Genomic DNA, 12,087 nt, shown 5'->3' on the forward strand with positions numbered 1-12,087 from the left:
TTACCCTCTTTAATAAATACTGCCTTTAAATCCAAGCACTGGATTAAAGCTACAGGCTTCTTTGTGGGGAGAAGTTTTCATTTGGTTCATTCCTCCTGTCTCTGATTCCTTAATGCAGAACAGGTCAAACAGATGGGAGAACAGAAAGTGAGAATTATTTGGGTGTTTCTTTAAGACTCCAAATTGACACAGTCACTAGAGAGGGCTGGGATTGTTTGGCAAAGTGGTAGTTAAAACGGTTCAATTTTGTTCTGACTGAATCATTCCTCTGTCTTTCAGTTCTATATCTGTCTTTGTATCATGCTGATGACAGATTTTTATTTGCTTCCTTTTTCTGTGGGTTTGTTGGGGTTTTTTTTAATTTGTTTCGTTTTTCAGGGGGGGAAAAAAAAGATTAAATGGGCATTTTAATCCCAAAAAGGCTTAGGGATGATCAGTGAAGCCAGAATGTCCGCAGAGATCCTCCAAATGACACAGAGAGGGGTTTGCATTGGATGTGCTGTTTCAGAATCAGTGCAGAATGTCAGACTCTTTATCATGGTGAATATTCATTAAGCCTGCCAGAGGCAGAGGCTGCAGTCAGTACAGCATCAGCAGAGGAGGCAGGGAAGAGAGAAATCAGGTTAATGACTAGCTTTCTCTGCAATTTGCTTCCTGCTTATTGCCTGATCTCGGTTTTAAATAAATTCATTTAATTAATGTGTTTTTGCTCCTTTGACCTGCGGACAGAAGGGGCTGTGATTAATGACGGGGTATTCCAAGTCTCACAGTGGCTTTGGTCGGCCTGTTCTGCTGTGTGGGGAAAGAACACTGAAAAATATTTCCCTTAGCTTTTATAGTAACAGCAGTTTTGATTGAAAACTTTTACCTAAATGATATTTAAAGACAGGGACAAAGTGGTGAGTGGTGAGAGGGGTGGAACAGGGCGAAAACAAGCTGCTGTCCTGGCTGAGCGTGTCACACAGTCAAAAATGTCTCTGCAGGGAGACAGAGCTGCACAGAAATGCTCTCCCTTTCTCCCCCTTGAGCAGGGGCACATCTGTTCTAACATGAGTTAGCCTTCTTCTGACAAAGGTTCTTTAAGAAAGCAGCAGAGGCATGGGAGGTAGAGCCCATGTAATGACGCTCAGAGTATATGGGCAGCTCGCATTATGGGAAGCAAGCACCACCTGTTCCTAGCAAACACCAGATTGGAGCTGTGGGGCTATACAGGGACAGGAAAAAACCACCAGGCCTCCCCAAAAGAGAGAAAAATGTCAGTTAGATGGAAATTACAGGCTTAGCCCAGACCTGATGGGATATCGATTCCTGGGCTGAGTGATGACATGTGCTGTGAGCAGACATTTTGCCCCAAATTTAGAAGGCATCTCAGTTTCAGACTGTTTGTACCCATCACTCAGTATTACCTCTCAGCCTGGGTGGTTTTACAAGCTGATGGAAGCCAGCCCTTCAGTTGAGTGAATTTGCAAATACTGCATCTGAGAAGGCAGCACCCGAAATCTCAGTGACAGACCTGTGCTTTGGAGTTCTGCAGCACAGGTTCTGAGCTGTCCTGGTGTCTTTGCTGCCAGAACTAAAACGTGGCTTTTTAAGGGGTGGAAATGGTGCAATCTTAACAACATGGCTGAGCTCTCTCAGGTACTTCTGAACAGAACATGCCAGTGCTTGCCCAAATGAAAATCCCATGAAAGGATTAGGGCTGAGAAAGTGGCCTCATCTTGCACAGGATTTTTTGTGGCTGTCCCTGTTAAAGAGATTAGTTTTGAACTTTTTCTTTTTTTTTGAAATATTCTGGCATGGTCATTAGTACAACACCCCCCAAGCCATGGTGCTGCTTAGCTTGCTCCTGAGGGTAGAATTCAGCTCCTTTTTCACCAGCCATCCAAAAGTTAGCTGTCTAGTATAAATTTTCTGGCTAGGCTTTATCTGTAAAGAAGCAAAGGTAATACAGCTCCAGCAGAGAGAGGAGAGGAACAGAGAAAATTCAGTGCATATAAAACCAGGCATTTTAGCCAGATGGGTTGAACTGCCTTCTGAGGGTGCCTGTCTCTCTCTTTACATACTGTAGCAACAGTTAAATTAGACAGAGGGTGCCTTTGTTTTGGTGGCTGAATTTAGAAAAGGGATGTCTTACTCTGTGGATCTCTAAGAAAAATAAAAAGAAGGTGCCCACAACTGCTACAGGCAAAATTTTAGGAAACCTGTTCCTTGTAGCAGGTGTCTGAGCTCCCTGCACAGTGTATAAGGAGACTTAGATAGCACAGAAAACCTTGGGTGCTGAGAGCAGGAGTGCCTGGAGCAGGCAGGGGAGGAGCTTGGTGCTCAGAGAGGTGACACAGCTCACCTGCAACCTGCATGATGGGATCTTGGGGTCTGTGACATCCACATAGAATCATGGAATGGTTTGGGTTGGAAGGGACCTAAAGCTCACCTCGTTCCACCTCCTGCCATGGGCAGGGACACCTCCCACTAGCCCAGGTTTCTCAGAGTCCTGTCCAGCCTGGCCTTGGACACTTCCAGGGATGGGGCAGCCACAGCTTCTCAGTGTGATATGACAGTTAGTTTCTATCTGACAGTGTGTAGGAAATCAGGTGCTTTCAGAGCAATTAGGGCTTGTTGAACGAGGGCCTCCTGACCGAGATTTCTGTGTTTTTTGAGTCCTGTGAGAGGTAGAGGGCTGCAGCATGTGACCAGTAAATGCTTCTGGAAGAGGAAAAAAAATAGCTATACACCATACTGTACTCCCTCAAGCTTTCAGATAGGTGATTTTAGGGTATGTTTGGTGGGGTTTTATGTGTAAATCTACCTGTGCAGTTCAGACAGCAGTCACGGGATGGAAAAAGAAGTATTTGGAAAGACAGCCTAGAAGTCATTTCATGCCATCTAAATATGTGATCTACTTGACTGCAGAGTCTCTGCTGCTCTGGGTTCCATTTAAAGTCTACTGAGACACTTGTATTTTGGTGAGAGTAAAAGATGGAAGGGGTGAAAAGTTCATCTCCCATTTTAGCTTGCAGACACACAGGCAAAGAAGCATCAGGACCTGCAGGTGCAGCCTAGATTTTGGGTTCTGCTGCATGCAAGCATTTAAAAATTTAATTATTTGGTCATTGAACATGAAATCTGCTGTATTCCTTGAGAATAAAGTGAAGGGGCAGTCTCCAAAGTAATCCTATGAGTTACACTAGGAAATGACCAGACTCTGAATTTTTATGTAGGAACACTGACAACCCAGTACAATCCTCTGTACTGTAGGAAGAAAAGAAGTATAATGTCTTAAGTGTTATGAATATAACTGGTAGGTTTGCTTTATTTAGATTTTCCTCTAAGTTTAATAAACAACTTTGAAGCATTCAGTAAGACCCAGAAAATATGCAAGAGAAGTACAACTAATCCCATTAAATGTAAAATAGCATCTAAGTGGAAAGTTTTTGGTTTTGAACTCCTGCTGATAAGAAACAGAAGAGATGTTTGAGGAAGCTTTGGAAATAGGTAGTAGATGACATTTATCTGAAATGCCTAAACATTGTTAGTACAGCTGAACTGTGACCTTCCAGCCTGCCAATCCAGATAAACACACATGTTATCAGGTAAATCACGCAGAAGAGAAATTTCCTGAGGAGACTGGTGAAGCCCCACTGGTAGGAAATGATGGCTATTAACTCATTAGGTTCTGTCTGTCTCTGTCTTTTTTTTTGTATGTGAGCTCTCCACACAGCTGTAGGGATAATTAGCTTCCTTTGGCTTAGTGAGTATTAAGGAAAATTTTAAAATGCTTAGTTTGTATGGACAACAAACATAATTTGGGGTATGGGAGAAAACCACACAGAAAGGGAAGCAAACCCCCACAGTCTGACAGAACTCTGATTCCGGGGTGGGTGTGATGGGTTTGTTGTGTTTGGATACATGATGTTGCTGACTTCATCTGGGGAGTGGATTTGTCCAGGCAGAACCAGATTAAAGGGTCAATATCCTACTCTGAATTAGATTTCAGTGATGCAGATGTGTTTGTGCACCCAATTAGTCTGGCAAGAGGTTTCATGCAGGAGATACTGTCTGTACCTTAGGGATACCCTGGGTTCTTGCACTTTGCTGTATTTGTGTGGGAAAATGGGTAACATGAAGTCACTGTCATTGTCTTACATCTTGTGTCCAACCTAGTAAGTTGATTAGAGGGATGGAGAGCTCTCCTGTGAGGAAAACCTGAGAGAGCTGGGATTGCTCAGCCTGAAGAAGGTTTGGGGTGATGTAATTGCAGCTTTCCAGTGCCTGAAGGGAGCTGAGAGGGAAGATGGAGAGGGACTATTTGCAAGGGCCTGGAGTGACAGGACAAGGAGGAATGGCTTCCCACTGCCAGAGGGCAGGGTTAGATGGGATATTAGAAAGAAATTCTTCCCCATGAGGGTGGGGAAGCCCTGGCACAGGTTGCCCAGAGAAGCTGTGGCTGCCCCTGGATCCCTGGAAGTGTCCAAGGCCAGGTTGGACGGGGCTTGGAGCAACCTGGGCTAGTGGAAGGTGTCCCTGCCCATGGCAGGGGGTTGGAACAGGATGATCTTTAAGATCCAGTCGATTCCATGATTCTGTGATTCTGTGCTCACATAAAAATGGCACAGCCACACACTGTGTCATTTCAGCTGTGCTGAGGTGGCCCTGCAGTCCATAGAGTCTTGTCACTCTGTACTCTTCAAAGTAATTTTTCTGCTATTCACTGCTGCAGGGTTCTCCCCAGCCAGAGCAAGGGTGGAGTCAAACATGGTTTGAGGTCACCTTCAGCTGTCTTTTTCCTGCCAGGAACAGAAAAAGAGCATTGGGTCTGGGCCAGTGTTGTTTAGAATGAATGTTCTATGGGCTTGTTGGGAAAAAAGAAAGGATTTATTTGTCAAATAGGGCTTAATTTATTAGGCACAATATGAAAGCTCACATTTTTGTATTGCTGTAGAAAGCCAATTGATTAATAATTTGGAAAAAGGCCAAGACACACAAATTCACCTTTGTAATTCATCATCTCAGAGAAACAAAAGTGATATAAATTGTACCTGAGCAAAACAATTTATTAAGCAGGAATGAAAGCTGGTTCATATTAATGCATTTATTATGAAAGTACTTTCTAGGACACTGCTGTTACTAACAGGAAACATGAAATCTGGAGTTGACAGTTAAGGCTGTAAGAAATTTACAGAAAACTGCAACTAATAAAATAGAGGAACTTTCACGTTATTAATAACTTCAAAAATATATTTGAGACTAGACAGGTTAAGGTCACTAAAACAACTTCAGCTCTTCCTGGAAAGGACATAAGCTCAAAGTTAAAGCTTCTTCATCCTTGAATACGATATTAGGGGGAAAAGAAATGTGCAGTCTCTTCTTGAATAAATATCACATTGTAAAACAGTTATGTCACCTCCATGTGCTGTGGAGGTTCAAAGATGCCAGAGATTCCATGTGCCAAACCTGTTACATAGATGGTCTCAGGGATAGTTCCAATATGTTGTCTATACACATTTCTTCGGCTCTGTAACTTTGGACATCCTGTGTGAGTACAGAAAAGCTTAAAAAAGGAATCATGCTTCCCAGACATGTTTATTTTGCTGCCAGGCAGGAGAAAGGTTGTCAAGCAGCAGAATATGCTTTTTTTTAGCTTTTGAACCAGGAGACTGTTGTGTCTGCATGCACAACACACAGTTTATTTCATAAAATAAAAAATTGTACAAACAGTGTTACAGGAGATGAAGAATCATTGGAGACTAAGAAATAGAGGAGATGCTCTTCATTTCATGAAATAGCTGCTAAAACAAATGCAATATTCTTCATTTCTGCTACAGGGGTACAGAGCAGCCATTAGCTGATGTTTACTGGCAAAACCTTGGAGATCTCCCTCTATATTGTCTGTTTTGTTTTCTCTTCCTGCCCTCTTTTACCAGCAGGAGACATTTCTTCTCCTTCTTTCAGTGCCCTTCCCTCCTTTTCCAAGGGAATGGAGTCCCTCTCAAATGGCTTTCCAACCCATCCTTGTATCAGCACAGTTCCCACCTCCTTCCTTACCCCAAACATCTTTACCTCTTCAGCTGGACAGCTCTGATACATGATGCTGAGACTTAATCAATGGTATTGGGATTTTTTTGTGTGCTATTGCAAGGGTTTGTGTGTGGCTGGGAGTGTTACAAGTGTGAGAGTTCCTGTGTTTTGATACTGCATTTTTAGGGTGTGGATAAGAATATTTTCATCTGATTTGAGGGCTTTAGCATCAGTGCATAAACATTGAGCCTTCCCCTGATTAGAGTCCTTTAAACACTTAAAATGTTATATTAAAATAGCTGTGCCGTTCCTATTCAAAATTGGGAGTTACATAAATTACAGCAAGCTTTCAAAGTTTCAGAGAAAAGAAAACAACCAGGTTTTAAGAATTTCTCTCATGGAAGAACCTGATTTTGTTGCAATTCGTTATGCTAGAAAATTGTCCTTGTCAGAGCAACATACGCAAACGTTTTAATCCGATTAGCTCAATCTAATCAAAATCATGGAAATAAAATTAAAACTTGCTTCATAGTGCAAAACTGAATCTGGGGAAAGAACTTTATATTGGCCTCTATAAAATGCTGTGATCTGTAAAAAATATCAGGATAAGCTATGAAGAGCATGGATATTTCTGAGACCAGATTGTGCACCCTGATGGAAGGAGTCCTGCAGTGTCTCTACCCAGGCAGTTCAGTTCCCTCCTGGTTTTGCTCTGGGGCCATGTCTGCTGCTCAACCACATTGCACACACACAGACACAAACATGTGCTACTTGGCCTCAGGTTCCTCTGAGGGATGCACCAGCTCAGAATCACAGGATGGGGCAGGTTGGAAGGGACCACAGTGGGTCGTCTGGTTCCACCTCCCTGCTCAAGCAGGGTCATCCCAGGGCACATGGCACAGGATTGCATCCAGAATATCACCAGTGAGGGAGACTCCACACCCTCTCTGGGCAATCTGTTCCAGTGTGTGGTCACTCACACAGTAAAGAAGTTCTTCCTCGTGTTCAGGAGGAACTTCTTGAGCATCAGTTTCTTTTACCTCTTGTCCTGTTGCTCAGCACCACCAAGCAGAGCCTGGGTCCATCCTCTGATCCCTTCAGACACTCTTTTCCTCCATGAGGAATCCTGGACACAGCTGAGAGGATGGTTTGCTAAAATACCCCAAATGGATGTGCATAATGCCAAGGCTGCCCTGGACACTCTTCTAACCCTGTCCCAGAAGACTTGACACTCTTTTGCCATGCAACACACATGCTTGTGTTTCCTGCCTTAAAACATTACAGTGGGCTGCATCACAGCCCTCTCTTATTTCACATACCTCAAATTCAAAAGAAGAATGAAGAACAACTGTGTTTCAAGGCACAAGAGTCCAAAGCCTCTTGGGCCCAGCAGAGCACAGAGTGAGTCAGTGTGTGCTAACACTGAGCAGCCTGGGCAAGAATCAGTGGGTAACCCCCAGATGAGCAGCCAGGCAACCAGGAGTCACTGTGGGCTGAAGCCAGAGCTTTCAAAGGGGAAGCTGATGCTGGCTGAGGGCCTGTATTTAATGATGCTTTAAGCTTTTCTTGCTGTTTTGACTTTTTCAGAACCTGAGGCGGGAGAGGTGTCCCCCCCAGTGGGAGCTGGTGTGAACAGCAACAGCTGGACCTTTAAATTTGGACCGGGCAATTCCAAACAAGGTGGTCCTGGTGAGTTGCCAGACAAATTCATTATCCCGGGATCTCCTGCAATCATCTCCATCCGGCAGGAGCCACCAAACAGCCAAATTGACAAAAGTGACTTCATAACCTTTGGCAAGAAGGAAGAGACCAAGAAAAAGAAGAAAAAGAAGAAGGGAAACAAGACTCAGGAGAAAAAAGAAAAGGGCAACAGCACCACTGAGAACAGTGACCAGTGAGGGGGTTATACTGAAAGAACCCACTTAGCCAGTTTTTGTAATAATGGCAGATTTCTCCTATGTAGCAACTCCCAACTTCTTCCTACTGTTAAAAAAATTTCCTGTATGTACAGACTTGAGAAAATCAGCAGGAAATTCAGTGTCTGTCTAAATTGCTTAACAGGTTTTGTCTTAAAAGCTTTATTAAGTCTGGTGTTAACTCTTTTTCTCCACTCTGGCTTGTTTTCAGAATCTAAAAAGCAGACACAAGTTTCCTTTCTCCTACGCCGAAAAGGAGAATCTTCACAGTACAGCCAGTGAGAGGTTGGACTCTGCACTGTGGTTCCTGTGCTCCTGTCTTGATGACACTTACAGGACAGGTTTAAAAGTTTTAATGTTGTGCACCCTCTATCTGATTGGAAATATTTGTGTGCAGATGTCAGTTAGGTGATACGAGATCAGATTATAAAATGCAAGAAGAGCTGGTAAATATGCAGCAGAGGAAACACCTAATGAACACAAATGTTCAGAGATGTTCAGGCTGGGGAGAAAATACCTGAAAGGAGATGAGCAGACTTGTCAGATCTTGAGAAGTCACTGTGTGGAAATACTGAGTCCTACACATGACGTATTGTACACACTGCTTTAAATGAAACCTCACATTTACAGCTCTCTAAGATACCGTAAATTGTATCTATTTACCAAGCAAGCCATTGGGAAAATTGTCCCTTAAAGCCCTGCATTACCCTGGCAAGACCAGCCCTCAGAGTGTAAGAAGGGCTGGGCTGATGTCCCAGGAATGTAACTGTGATGCTCTGTGTCCCTATTTCCACTCCAACATTATTTTGCACATTATGTCTCTGAAAAAGTCAGAGTTTTTCCACGACACTTATGCAAAAGAGAGAAAAAAGAAACGTTAACTATGCTATTTGTTATTTGAGATATTTATTTATAAAGAAATATAGCTGTAAATGTCAAAGAAATATGATGCCCTTTAACCCAAACAGAAGTCAATCTAGAGCCATTATAAATTACAATTGCTGCTATTAAAGTGCTTTAGAAAAATTGCCTGAAACATCTGTATTATATCGGCCACTTGCCAGTAACAGCTTTATTCTGTCGGGTGACTTGAGGGCTGCCTCTTGCATGTATTAATAAATACAAGAATATCTTCTCTTTTTTTTTTTTTCATTAATCTGCACTTTGAATACACCTTTGCAAACAAACTGTCCTAATATGAAGAAGCAGAAGCAAACTCCTCACACAGATGGATTTATTAACCTGCTAGCTCTGTGCAGTACCTTGGTGTTACCTCCCACACAACCTTTTCTGATTTTAGTTTAACTTTTCTATGAGATTATGAACTTCTGACCCTACTAACACTCCCTATGTAAAATTCAAGTACTGTATGTATGCTGTATGCTCTTATAAGAATCCTGAAATATTTATTCTGTGCTTGTGTATGTGAATGTCAATGCAACTATTATTAGAGTGGACTTTAAGCTTTACCGTTGAATGTAAATTCATTATTTCTTTTTTGTACACTTGTGAAAAAGTGCAGTAGTGTTAATTTTTTTAAGCCACTGTTGATTATCAGTTCTTTTGTGTATGAAACACAAGTAAAATATCTTTCTTAAACCAAGCCATGCATGCATTTTGGGATTTTATTGGTAAGAATCTGTGAAGCTGAAGTTCTGTGAATTAAACCTGAGGGTATAAATGGAGTGTTGAATGTGGCTGAGGATGTTGATATAAAACCAATACATGTATTTTTAAATAGAATATGGCTGATGAGGGAATTCCAAGGAGTTTTCTACATTATTGTACATTCACAGAATAAAGCTCAAGTGTCGTGTTAATTGGAACTGTGTAAGAAACTACATAGCTCTGAAATTTCCAACAGGCCCTTTAATCTAGGATCAAAGAGAACAACTGGATTTCTTGAGACATGTCCTGGATGTTTTAAGTTTCCAAACTGCTGACAGTTCAGAATAGAACAATTCCTATTCATTTTTAAGAACCTGCAGCAAGTCTTAAAACATCACAGAAAAGCTCTAATAAAAGAATTCATATCTCAAAGCATGAACCACCAATGGCCTCATGTGGTCTATTTAGAGTTTTCTTTTGCTACCAGTCTTGTTTTACTGACAATAAAAAGGTGCTACTTGTGAAAGAGAATCCTTGATTCACTTCTAAAGGCTAGACAAGAGGAAAAAAATTAAGCTTTGGGGAGGGAACTGTTCCTTTATGCAAATGTGCTATGCAAGTACATTTAGATGTACTTTTTTTTATTTGGTGACTAATCCAAGAGCTCCCAAAACGTTCATCAACTGGAGTTACAGTGGTAACTTAAACACACAGAAGGATACAGTTGTTTTATACCCATCATAAAGTCGTTCTCTCAACGCCTCTGGCAAAAATCCAGCACAAGGATTTAATTCTTACAGGAATCTTTAACATTTGATTATTTTTAGATTTTAATTGAGTGTTTGTTCTTCTTTTGAGTGCTTGCATTTTCCCCTATGCAAGCCTGTCTGATTAATTCATTTTTCATCAGTGGTCACACACAGCAGGTTTTCCAAGGCTTGCATCTCTCAGAGTGAACCAAGAGCTGCAGTATGTCTCCAATTTGCTGGTTTGAACACAAAATTACATTTACCAGTGCTGCCTTTGATGCAGGTGCTTACTGCAGGGGGACTGTATGCCTTGGAAGACAAGAGCAGAATATCTGAAGATAATAATTCCAGTATGGAGAGCTGATAGAGCAGAGGAAAAAAACTCTCAGAGGAGAGAAGAGGCTCTTGCTGGAATTGTTTAAAAAGAGGCTGGCTTGCACTGGTAGGATATACATTCCACAGATTCACTGTGTTTTCAGAAGACTGAATCAGGCACCTCACCAGATCTTTAAAAGATTTTTCCTTATTTTAACCCTCTGGTGCAACTGGAATGCTGAGATGTCTGCAGTGAAATTTGGCTATTTCATAACTAATATATAAATTATACCAATTACATCCTTAATTTTGGTTGTCCAAGAGGAGGATAAACCCTTGGCATGAAGTGTGTGTGGAGAACCAGGGGTGGGTGGGGGTGGAATTTGCACATTCTGCCACAGTTTTAGGGGTTACTGTTTGAACACCACACAACAATGGGAATTGAGAACCAGAGGTGGCCAAGACCTTCACAAATTAAGAAGCAAAAGTTTAGTTTATCCTCCTGCTGACAATGAAATGGGCAAGACAGAATACACTGCAGAGTTTGTTAACAAGGAAATTACAATTGTGGGGCGTTTACTACTTGAACAGTTTATTTCTCTCAGAGTTCACACATGCTTTCTGTGAGCATATTGGCCTTGGAAGTCTGGTTTCTGTGCACACAAGATCAGTGGTCAAAACTATTGGGCTTTTATAACAATAAACCTGAACTATGTTGTATATTAATAACATCCTGCCATTAAAAAGAAATCTCATTTTACATTAGGCTTCTAAGGCTTAATCTTGTGCAGTTTCTTTCTACTCAGTACTTGGGTCATTGCACATCACAGGAGGGGATCTAACTGAAGTTTTCCAATCATCTTACATAAGGGGAAGAACACAGAACCCAAAATATGTTTCCCAAATTTCATATATGAAAATAAATTATGGAATTATTTTCCAGCAGTTTTGATACCTTTTAGGATCATCTTTATTTCCCCTTCTTCTTCACTCATTTGATGTTTTTCAACAATCCCTTGTGTCAACAGCTGGGTAAAATAAACCATGTACAATTATTCTTCCTTTTCCAATTCTCCCCTAGCAGCAGTTTCATAGATCTCATGTAAGACAGGGATTAAGGAAGGAGCTGAGCCATTATCCTCATTTGAGTCCTAAAGAATGAGCAGGTTCCTCAATTTTGCTGTTATTTGTTTGTTTGGAAACTACTGGTTGTTCCTGGACACAGACAGGTTTTTGAGGCAGTGCCAAGAGTTCTGTTAAGGCTCCTGTAAATAAGCAGAAATATCACTTTGATAAAAAGTTGGGCTTTGGTGTGTAAATCTACACTGAAGTCCTCTGGTTTGTTCTTCTACATCTCTGAAGGAGAAATGAGTGAACAGCTGATCAGTGTTTTGATATCACACATAGCTTAATCTGCATGAAGCAAAGAGAAACCTGGAAAGTATAGGACAAGCTGAGGACTCCAAACACTGCATTAATAAATC

General features: G+C 41.5%; 1 protein-coding gene across 2 annotated transcripts in view; it reads left to right on the forward strand.

The window, feature by feature from the left end:
- LOC103762925 (protocadherin alpha-C1) overlaps positions 1 to 10,065 on the forward strand; it is an 80,546-nt gene extending 70,481 nt beyond the window's left edge. The window contains exons 4-5 of one of the 2 annotated variants that reach the window (XM_018073513.2): positions 7,603 to 7,704; positions 8,143 to 10,065. In XM_018073513.2, coding sequence (XP_017929002.2) covers positions 7,603 to 7,704; positions 8,143 to 8,213 — 173 coding nt within the window. In that variant the 3' untranslated portion in view covers positions 8,214 to 10,065. Of the gene's footprint in view, positions 1 to 7,602 lie in introns of both variants that reach the window. The other variant, XM_018073512.2, reaches the window with a different exon arrangement.
- Positions 10,066 to 12,087: the final 2,022 nt, after the last annotated feature.

Source organism: Manacus vitellinus, unplaced genomic scaffold (assembly GCF_001715985.3).
Source record: "Manacus vitellinus isolate BGI_N305 unplaced genomic scaffold, ASM171598v3 scaffold_25_pilon, whole genome shotgun sequence".
NCBI lineage: Eukaryota > Metazoa > Chordata > Aves > Passeriformes > Pipridae > Manacus > Manacus vitellinus.